General features: G+C 39.4%; 1 protein-coding gene across 1 annotated transcript in view; it reads right to left on the bottom strand.

The window, feature by feature from the left end:
- Positions 1-3,593: 3,593 nt before the first annotated feature.
- The window catches only part of SLC38A1 (solute carrier family 38 member 1), a 45,904-nt gene continuing 37,694 nt past the window's right edge, over positions 3,594-11,803 (bottom strand). The window contains exons 13-16 of the mRNA XM_019543338.1: positions 9,580-9,698; positions 8,702-8,843; positions 7,698-7,795; positions 3,594-6,286 (exon numbers count right to left, since the gene is read on the bottom strand). Of these exons, the coding sequence (XP_019398883.1) occupies positions 6,185-6,286; positions 7,698-7,795; positions 8,702-8,843; positions 9,580-9,698 (461 nt within the window). The 3' untranslated portion in view covers positions 3,594-6,184. The remainder of the gene's footprint in view (positions 6,287-7,697; positions 7,796-8,701; positions 8,844-9,579; positions 9,699-11,803) is intronic.

The following is an 11,803-nucleotide window of genomic DNA, read 5'->3' as shown; positions in this document are numbered from 1 at the left end:
TCATCCAAAGGCTCTTCAACACTTGTGGGTTCCTTAGACTATCCACTTCCAGAGACTCTAATATCACTGAGTCACAACACAACACAAGTTTCTGGTTCAAAAGGGCGCTTGAATGTGCAACTCACATGGAGTAAGAGATTCAAACTCATTCTGTTTAAGAGATTGCAATAAACATGTGTTTTTCTCTTCAAAAGAATTAACATAACATTCACATTACTTCAGATTATATTTTTAATGTTGAAAAACTATATTTATGAGAGATTATAGAACTCATTCCATTTTTATTTATACACAAAAACTGAGAAACATATCTATTTGAATATTTTTAATATGAACAGCACAAAGTATGGTGACATTAACAGGAGCAACAATGGACTTGAATAATCCATTCAAAATTAATTCAGATCAGGTGTACATCACTCAAACAGCAGCGTTTGAATTGGAGTTGGGTGAACCTGAACATATACTGGGACTCTAGAAAATGGAATGATATAAACAAGCTACAGTTCAAGTCTTGTTGAAAAAAGCCTTTTACAGTTTGTGTTTTGTTGGCTACAACACTGAAAGCAAGATGTAAACATGTGGCAATTTGCAAAGCTCTGTAAACGCAACTTACATTTCCCTCCCAATTTGTGCTCATGTTTGAAAACAAATGCTACTTCAAGTTTTGTCTTTATCCAAGGCTACATAGTAAGCTTGGAAAATAAATAGTTATTGTTAGACCCGCTTCTCAATCTCTATTTTTAAATAAATACTGAATAATACATAGTCCAGTGTTTACAGTAAGAGCATTGTATGCAATATTCATCATATTTTTCTACAGTTCCTGTTTTTCAAGAATGCCATGTCCAAGGGTGAAATTTGCCACTTTGTACAGGGCCAGCATGAGACTGGCTTATCCCTTACGTTCCACTTGATCCTCACTAATGACCTAAAAAAGGAATGTGTGTCATGAGCGCCCTGTGCACGTAGAGTAAATTTACCCAATGTGAACACTGTTTGGATAATCCGCTATTGAGAAAAAAACAATACAGGCTTTGGAATTTAATTCTAGCAAACTCATTGGACTATACTGAAAAATTGTGGCAATTTTTTGATACATTGAATAATATCACTATAGTACATGTACTTGAGACACCTATGTTAAAAAGATAAAGGGACAGATGTACATTTTGCCAAGTCTGAAGCTGCAGTTTTAATATTTCTACAGGTTTCCCTCACTTTATGTGGTACATGTGTTCCTGGAAAATGGCGCATAACCCCAATTCACATAAAGGGAACCCACTTTAAAATGTAATAAATAGGGATACATTCCAAGACCTCAACTGTACTGAACCCCAGACCCATTTCTACCACTTTTACCAGACAATTTTGGTACTAACCAAAGCTGCTGCTGTGTGCTGCACTTTATGCCCAGCTGCAGCTGCCCTGGGAGCAGCATCCTGCCCTGGGGACGCACATGACATCACACCACTCTCAGGGCAGCTGCAACAGCATGCGTACCACCTGCCCTGAGCAGTGGGTTTCCACCACACCAATCATATAATGAATTTACCTCACATATAACAAATTTTTGGTATAAAAGGGTCATCGTATAAGAGTGAATTTGCACATACAGAACCCGCATAAAGCGAGGGAAACCTGTATTTCAATTTGGATAAAAACACTTATTTTTGTTAATATGCAGAGACTAATTGATCACTTCTATTTCAGAGGGGATAAACAACTGCAAAAATATACAGCATCCTATTTATTTACAATATATATACAAACAAAAATGACATTTCCTACAATAAAACATAACTGCATAGATTCTTCTTTAGAAATATAAACAGGCATGTGTACAATATGTGAACGTTCCAACCTTGTACTCTGTTAAATCCTCTTTTTCATAGTTTATAGTGGAAAGCCTTACATTTTGATACAAATAAAACATTCTTTGTGCATATTGTAGGGAAAAGGTTTTCCTGAAGCCAAGTGCTCTTGGATATTTTTGTTTGAGCTCTTGGTAACAGGATATAAATCCATTTCTTGGTATCGCTGATTAAATTAAATACATTCTGTTGTGCCTCTGTCCTGTGCACATCAGGGATGGGATTTTGGAAGTGGGGTTGGGACAGTTCTGAATGGGAAGTTTTTTGAGTTTTCTCTTTTGCCAAGATGCTTTTTAATCTTACTAGGTTCCAACTCTCAGCTGTAATGATTGAAGGGAGGCTAGGGGTTGGGTGGCAGAGCAGGTAAGACATCTCACAAAAGCAGTGCTTCTCAACCTCTGTAGACTCCAGGCCCCACTCCATAACTCTGCTGAATTTAGTGGTACCCCATTTCAAGAACTATATTTCACTCATTTTTCTGACTATTAGAAAATAATTGAGCAATTCTGTTACGAAGAACTCAGAAAGACCACAAGTCAGAATGTTTGATGCTGTGGAATCCTACTTGAAATCTCTGGGTTTATCTTGTGAATCATGTGTAGGAGTCTGCACACCTAACAGTGCTAATATTGTGTGGCATCCTACAAAGGATCTCACAGCACCCAGGGTGCCAGGGAACTATAGTTGACAATCACAGCCCTACAGGTTTGAGGTTGAGCCTTATACTGAACTTGCATTGAAGGCTGCTCCTAGCTGACCCAGAAAATGTGCAGCTGGTCATTTGGGCTGGAGTGTCAAAGGCACCCAGACATGATGCCAGCCACGTTTCTTGTATACCGTTCACAACGGAAACCAGTGTGCCTTAATCACACCAGCTCTAGCTTCTATTCTTGGGTGGATCTTTCACTAGTTATTAGTGTAGCACCCTAAGTATGTATGGTGCTTATGTACCATATGAGGCAGATGCAGAAGTGGAACCCTTACCATTCCCACACACATTAACAAAGCTACAATCATGTGTGGCCTGTCAGAAGGAAACACAATCTATATATTCTTACTAAGCTCAGAAAACCAACCTTCTGGAGCAGACGTCAGTGGGTGAGACTTTTCCTTTCTGCGTAAGACCAGCGTGAATGCACTGCTGCATGTGCACTGATGAGTGAAGAGACAGCTTCACTGATGCACTGATCTCCTGCCAGGCTCTGTGCACAAAGGTGAACCTCCTCCAAGGACATTATTACTTCCAAGAAACTAGACCCACGATGGCAATTTGCTGCAGTATGTTATCTATTCTGTTCGTTACAGGGCAGGACAGGACAGGGGGTAGCTTCCTTTTCACTTCTCTCATTGTCAATGAAGTGCTTATCCACACCAAAAGCAGAAAAAGACCATGAGTCTGATTCTCAGCTGATGCAATTTGGTACAACTTCAGTTCAGGATGGGGTCCTTTGGTATGACAAGGAATCTGTTCTCACAACTATTTTCTGCCTGCCTCTCATTACCAAATTGTTGTTCTTAAGAAAATTATCAATGTAAAATATTCTGTTATAGTTACGAGAAGTAGTTTTACACCCAATCTATAAAATCTGCAGTGATCACAATAGTGACAAACTCTCTAAAAGGACAGCATGCTGCCACCAGCTAAGTAGATATGGTATTTTTGATCCTACTGATTTAACAACAGTATATATACAATGTATATAGCATTGTACTGTGCTCTTAAAATCCTAGCTAAATGAGAGGCTTGTACATTTGATGGCTTCAAGTTCACTATTCCAAACAAACTAAATAATAACAGTACATTTTATAGATTACTTCATATGAATAATGTCATCCATCACTGATGTCAACAGATACATTCTTTACAGAATGCAGACCCCACTGTAAAAGCCTGATGAGAAAATAAAAAGCTTATTACTTCACATTTTTCTTATCACAGACATCAATAAACTAGTTATGACTCCCTTTCATAAATATCTATATATATGATATCAGTAAACATTAGTGATATTCATCCCTGTACAAAAGACCAGCACAAAGGCCTATTTAAGGACTGAGTCATGTGCAAGCCTATTTTGGGATCCTAATATCAGTATGCAAGTGGTGGATAGGCCCTGATGGTCCTGTGCCTAGGGGAATTTCCTTCTGTCTTACTGATTCTTATTTTTATCTTACCTAATAAGACTGCAGTATGCAAATAAACCGAGTCAGGGAAAAGGAAAGAGAGTAACAGGAGAAATTTTCAAAAAGGTACAAAGGACTGTTTGTTTCCATTTAGTTACAGTGGCTCTCAGGTGAGCTCCTAACCCTCATGTGAGCCTCTGAAAATCACTACTGTCTCTTTTGTCACAGTCCCAATCAACTCAACAGGCTAAAATGCTTATTATTCATTACTTGCAGAAAGACAAGAGGAAAGGAAGAGGAAATGGGCAGAAGCAGCCCCAGAATTTCTGTGAGATAACACAGTAACCTATGATATTTTCAAAGGTCAAAGTTAGTTTTCCAGAGATCAATCTTCAAGGTCCTGAGAACCTCCTGTGAGCTGCTGTAAGATCTCAGCTCTTAATGACTTCAAGTGATACATGACAAGGCAATGGGAGTTGGAGGCAAATCAGCAGCTCACACGAAGCCCAGAATCTTGAAATGTCAGGTTCTTACATTAAAAAGAAAAATGAATGACACGATACCCATAAATTGCTAATGACCATTTTTCCTCCTTATTTACAGTAAGAGTGTAAAATGAAACAACCACTGAAAATGAGAGTTATCACAAGCCAGCAGACATAGCTTACTAAGAGGTCAGCTCTTGAATATCCTAGTTCAGGACTCCTGTGAGCCACTAGTGCCATCACTAAGAAGCTGGCACGGACTTTTGAGAGCTAGGCAGCAGACTCCCTTTGATTCACACAATTCAGCATAAACCAGTCTGTGTCTCTGGTAGTACCCTATTATTAGCAGTGATTCTGCATGTGATGATAAAGAGTACCTGCATATCATTTGATTCCTCAGCAGCTGTTTTCTAAACCAACAATATGGCAGTGTAAACGTTAGTTTTGTGGACAAGTACAATTCAGGGGTTCTGCAAATAACACTAATAGCTATTTTCTTAATTTTTATGGAGAATTAATGGATAAAAAATATAAAACAGGCTTTTTACATATATAAAACATGTTATGTTTGTTTAAGGAAACATCAAAGATTCTGATCCTCATTAAAAATCCAGGAGTGTATAAGGGTCAAAGCCTGCTCTCACTGAAGTAAAACTACTGATTTCAATGAAAGGAAAACTGGCATTAGTAGGGGTGTCAGTCTTTACACTGTCAGCTTTAGCTATACTCAAAACTAAGAAAAAGCTATTATTTATGATTAAGGCTTTTAATGTAATTGGAATTAGCTATTTTTTCTTTAAAAGAGCAGATGCTCTTTTTAGTAGTAGTAAATATTGGTTTCTATTGAGGAAAATTAGTATTTTTGACTCTTTCCATAAAGAAATTAGCTTGATCTGTTCTTAGTTTCAAATATTCATCGGTATATGCCAAGTATCTTTCTTGCTTAGTTTCAAAAGGAACAGTAGGTAAGCGATATGGAGTGGACAGCTGGTGTTGAATCCTCCCTACTAAAACAACAACAGGAATAACGACAAGAAGAAAAAAAAAAATCTTGTGCTGATGCTCCAGGGGAATCTTACAAAGAGTAGTACTGTGTTTAGGACCTACTATTATCCAACACCAATCAATGCTTTCATCGTGCTTTTCATTCAAGCACTCTGGAATGCTACACCTCTTAAGGTAAAAAGGTTTACAAACTAATAATGAAAATAAATCAGATCTAAAATGCAGAGTTTAAGAACACAGTTTTGGTGAGAGGGAGGAGGTATGATCCGACATCATGAGGGGTAATTATTCCAGAGCTTGGATTGTAAACAAATATTGCTTGTTTCAAAGGAGTAAATATTATTATTTTAACTAATACAAGATTAATAATGGAAAAATACAGTTCATGGCCAGAAGAGTAAACATACGTTCATTATGATCAGTACCAAATGGACAATGCCTATGAAGTCTTACGGAAAATCCGCACGAATGTAAGCATCTGAGAATTCAATGGTATGAGACAAACTGATATTTCTGTTAGGACAACAAGTCAATTTTCTGCAAGAAGATACATCCATATATATATTTTCCATACCAGTATTTCATTATTTGGATTCGATCTGCGTAAACTCACAAAGAACGAAAAAGACAGCAACCAGGTTGACAGGGATTTTGGTGAGTAGCAAATGGGACTGTATTTTCAGTATGAGGTTGACTTTAATGGCCTTCAGCCTTGTCTCCTGTGTGTACCCAGTCATAGATGACCAAAGGAATGCTAACAAGGGAAAATACTAATCCCAATGCCAAGAACAAAAAAGCCTGAAATAAAAAAAGAACAAGTCTTTTAACTAAGGCAACTTTGTTAAGCAAATTCTCAAGTTGATATTTCAAAAGTACAAATTAAAACGAAGACGCTCTTTTGGGTAGTGCAAAAACAAAAGATACCTGAATTTATTAATGTCACTAATATAATTACTTATTGAGCCCGGAAAAGGAAACATTCCTCTGCCCTCAGTTCACAATTCCTGCTGCAAGTGTTGCGTCTCACTGACTTGGTCTGAAAAGTACTGAATCGATCTTTCCTGGGGCCCACAAGCTCTGTTCCTTAACTAACCAAAGGACTCACTGAAGACCAAAGGAAAGCATTCTCATCTCATCAGGGTCAATTTCTATTGCACTTTAGTACTTGTTGGTTTACGGAGGTAGAGAATAGAGGCACATGTGAAACCAAGACATAACTACATGCCTGGAAGCTATTGCAAACCTGGCTGAAACAAAGAAATTGAATAAAATTGTTCCAGATTAGGCCTCTGCCATTGTCATATGAATGAAACCAAAAGTATGTTAACAGAAGGCATGATTCACAAGTACCAAAAGTACTCTCAGCAACTCCCAGAGAGTAAATAGACTCCCATGGGCACTGAAGTAAATTCTAGGACATTAGCAGGATCTTCCCTTTAGAAGTCCAGTGAAAAGATGCAATACTCTGCTGAGATCACTTTGTCACAGTTCCACATGCTTGTACATAGCTGAGAAGCTAGAATTACAGTGGCCTCCTTATGTAGGGGTGGCAACCAAAACATGATGAATGTGAAATGCAGTAAATGTAATGCACTTCAGATTCTTTCAGGCAATGTGTTGCAATGGGAAATGCATAGAAGGCTAAGGTAGCAGTCTCTCCCTCCCTGACTTCACAGGACTCAGAACCTTGCTAGGTTTTATTGTTATTTGTTTTATAATAGCTCCAAGCAGATCAAGGCTCCTTTATACTAGGCACTCTACAAACACATAAGGATACATGATTTTGTATAAGTAGAGTGACCTTACGTCCTACTTTGGCTGGGACAGTCCTGCATTTTGTAGGCCATCCTGGGCGGTTGGTGAAAATGGAAACAGAAGACTGAGATAGTGCCACCCAGTCTGTGCTGCTTGGCCCAGCTCCTCCTAAGCAGCCAGAGGTTGGGGGTGGGCTGGGCCCCACTTCTCCTGGGTGGGGTGGGGATCAGCTGAGGGAAGGGCGAGGGGGATTTCCTTAAAAATATGGTCACCCTATGTTTAAGGAGGATTATAATTTAATTTAGGCAAAACGAACCATGAGAGCATGTGGCAAATAATTGGAGAAAATGAGAGCGGAGGAAGGTATCTGAAATAGGTGGACATGCATGCTCAGACAGCCACATTAGATCTGTTCTCATTCTGGTAAATTTTAATGATCTATAATAAAACATACCCAAATCCTTTGACTCTGATTTGCTCTGTCCTGTTGTGTGATTTTTAAATACAATGACGAAGGAAGAATGAAAATCAGCATATTGGCAGAAGTTACCCCTGAAACATGCAAATAAATTAGTTTTGTCATTGTGGAATTTCTTCTCAGTAGCAACATTTATTAGCAGGCATCTGTCTGTTGTTTGAGACAACAGAATTGCATCAGGTGAGACATCAGCTTGCTGAATGTAATCCTTGCTTGAAAGATAAAGCGAAATTGGAGTGACCTCTCCGAGATGCAAAAACCTGGGTAGTGTATATGAAAAGACTGAACTACCCACATACCAGGGTTCCCCTCTTGTCTTGCTTTGTTAATCTAAAGGAAAGGCAGGTGCCAGTATGTTTGGAACCAGCTTGGCTGCAGGAGCTGCCATAGCAAAGGAGATCATTCATTTGCCCATCTATCGGGGGTCCACTGCTAGAGTGGCTGCTGAGCAGGATTAAAGAGCCCAGTCCACCCCATCATGGAGTGGACTTGTTTTACAACCTTTTGGCAGCATTTCCTTCACCGGGGTAAGACTAGTACCCCCTCTCCAATGTGCTCATTTGCACAAAGCTGTTGGCACCTTAGAGGTTGCCAGGTATTTAACTGCCACCCAGCATTTGGCATTAACAGTTGCAGGCAGTGCTTACAGGTCTACTGTAAGTTTTGGTACAAGTGAACCTGACCTGACCTGCAGTTAAGAATCACACCCCTAATCAAAACACTCAGTACAAGGACTACACAAAGGCCAGACCCAAAGCACATTTTTCAAGGAACAGATTTAATGTAGGGGCTTCACACCCCTTTAATGAAACACTGACTCTAAGAAGGCTTCTTCCTGTAGACTCTTTCCTATGCCATAGGAGACTTTATTGGCCACCTTTAAATGGCAAGAAAGCCCCCCAGGGATTGCTTAATGGTCAGACAAGAATGTAATAAGAAGCAACTATAAATATAAATAGTATAAAATTAGAATACTGTACCTACAACTCCAAATATGTCCTTCATGTTTGGAATAAAAATTACTAGCATATTAATAATAACCAACAGGACAAGAGTAACTAGCACATGATGGTGTAATTCAATCTTGGTTTTTTTAGCCAGCTCAAATAAAGAAGAACGCACCTGCAGAAAAAGAATGAGTTCTGTCAGAAGCAGGATATACCACTCAAGCACTTCTCAAACTAATTCTTGCTGATGCTGACCATGACAATGAAATTTGTGTGGACTTCAGTAATTCTGGAGCATTCAAATATAGGATCTTTTGGAATAACCTTTACATTTCACTTGATATCTGAAAACAGGATTAGAGTGCTTGTGTCTGTTGGTATTTTTCCCCCAAAATAATATTTATTTGCAGCAGTGGGCTATGTTACTGCTGTCTGTTTATGTTTCAGAATTAACTAGCGATATTCTGACAGGCTATTGAACAAGGCAGCCCTCAGGCCCAAGCTCTTCCAGCAGTGGGGACTATAAGAGGGAGCAGGACCACTGGCTGTTTAGATACTCCCCGCTCAAATTTATTGCTGTTCTGCTGGAGTTAAAAACTCAGGTAATTTGTATGAGTGTAATTAAGCAAGGCTGGGAAAGAATGGAGAAGGACCTTTATCATTTAAGACTGACTTAATACCAAGTGATAATTAATTTACTTTGATCCCATAGCAGTTTATTAATTCATGCATGCAGAACTTCTCCTTTAAGTCAAGTTCAAGTGGGTCTTTGGAAGAGCTGACTACAGGTTCTAGTCTTTGTAGCCTGAATGTCACTGACTCTGAAACTCACAACATCTAGCTGTGCTTTTGAGAAAGGGCGCCTATTACTGAATGTAACTATTTCCAAACTGCAAGGAGCCTTTACTTACAGTGAAGAAAAGCACTGGAACCGTAAGTATTACTGCAACAATTACAGCCACTCGCACTGTCAGGATGAGGACATCACCTTTACTTTGGTACTTGTGAAGCAGATTTGACCCCACAGCGTCTACAGGAAACACAATAGAAAAAGTGGTCAAGTAAACAGCCAATTAATTCACAGAAACCATCACTTAACAGTTTTTGTGAACAACAAATGATTTATCTACAAACAAGAGAGCAAGCAATGAAACAGGCTGGAGCATTTTACACTATGCTGAAATGATCCCATTACCTCAATTTAGGAAAGCATCCTAATTCAAGAAAACATATACCTAACTTTATGCAAAATCCCATTGTAGAAAAGGCCACAGTAAGGTAAGCGCTACGGTTTTTATATATATTTTTAAACGAAAGGCAAAAAAAGAGGCTACTGCTATTTGGGTTTTTTTTCCTGGCAGTTTAAAATGATATAAAAATAACCACATGCACTGCAACTTCTGAATTTATACTAAATTATAAGGTTGAACTAAAGTCCAAACAGCAAATAAACTGCTAAAAGAAAACAGAACAGCCACTCCTGAAGAAGAACAAAGCCTCTTTTAGGTTAACCTTTTTCCTTTCAGCATGACATTTCTTCAGCCACACTGACGTTGCTATCTAGCTGCCCTCCCTTGCTTTTTTTACGAACCTGCCACCCCACCTCAACATCACTTGCAGCTCTTGCACCTCTGCAGCCACCTCCCGGAGTCCACGTTCCATTCTAAATGCTGCTAACCTGGGTCAATATGATGCCCACACAATGGTGTTCTGACAACATTTCAACAAGGTATGCCACAAAGGTCTCCCTTCCCCTGTGATAACTGCTAAGGACTTGGTGTACTTGTATTCTGGCAGACAGGAAGGAACTGGAGAATGTGTTAATTTGTTTACACACATTCATAACTTCTTATAACCATAACCAAAGGAAGCAACTCCACAGTGCATAATGAGTATATTACAAAAGGGGCACAATTTGTTTATGAAAATAAAGGTTTATGTCACCTGATGGTACCCCTAAAGGTACAGTCTGGATAATCTGGGGTAAAGAGTTTTCATGGAATGCTCTGAGGAGATTTAACTTAAAAATGAGCTCTTGCTTGGCATAATCTGGTCTATTCCTGAAACAAAAACTGAACAAACCAAAATCTGCTCTCCAGAAAAATTTCTGAGTTTCAGGGAAAAGTCCTTCCTATCATGGACCACCTATCGCTATCCAGAGAGGAAGTGAACCCTGTCAGAAGAATGAAAGTCCTTCTGAATTTCCCTTCAGGTAGAGGTTGGAATTTTAAGTGGGGCTGTTCCATTTCCTACTAATGCCCAAGTTTAAGTGACATGAGGCTCGTACTCCCAGCAGGAGCCCAGGCTGATGCCTCTGCATCTCTCCCCAGGTCTAGTAGTTAGTAAAGCAAAAGGCAAAGTCTGAAATGCAAATTCTGGTCACCACAGGAATACACAGATGCGCTGTGCAATGCAACCACGGTGACCTTTAGAAAAAACCCAGTTCCTGGAACAGTCTTTCTACAGTGTAAATAGAATAACTGTGAAAACTTGAGTATATGAGCAAATAGACACACAGTGCTGGTTTAAAAAAGAAAAGGCCAAAATAAAATGCTATTTGTATTTGTGAAAAGCAGCAGCATAGACAGTTTTTCACAGTCAGGAAAAATCCTGGGCCTGTGCTCCTCATGTCAGTGGGGGACCATGCTCCAAAACGAAGTCTTTGGCTATTTGGTGATCCCTGAGAAAATGATGGCTCAAGGCAATCACACTGCTTTCCTTCCCCACTATATCTATGCTGCCTTTAAGGCCTTGTTTCTGCATTTCAGTGTGCAGATGGACTTCACTCACACACCATCAGTATTCATGAACCTAAGTCTGAACTGGGGAAAGGAGCACTAAGGATGCAAAAGCACTACATTTCCCTTTATCACAAATTTCTGGAACCTGTAGGATCAGAAGAACACAGCTGTCTCTTCTGTGGTCTCCAAACCTCTCTTACATGAGGGAAGAATTTCAAGGAAATTTCAAGAGGTGAGGGCCTGGACTTTATTTGCTTTCTCAAGTCTAGTGGGAGAGATCTTCAGCTCCGTTGAAATCACTGGAATAGATTTCATAGATTTCATAGACATTAGGGCTGGAAGGGACCTCGGGAGATCATCGAGTCCAGCCCCCTGCCCAAAGGGCAGGAAGTCA

The sequence above is a fragment of the Crocodylus porosus genome, unplaced genomic scaffold (assembly GCF_001723895.1).
Source record: "Crocodylus porosus isolate Cpor-Errol unplaced genomic scaffold, CroPor_comp1, whole genome shotgun sequence".
Taxonomy (NCBI): Eukaryota; Metazoa; Chordata; order Crocodylia; family Crocodylidae; genus Crocodylus; species Crocodylus porosus.
Note: the sequence above shows the minus strand (reverse complement) of the source record. Positions and strands in the feature narration are given on the sequence as shown.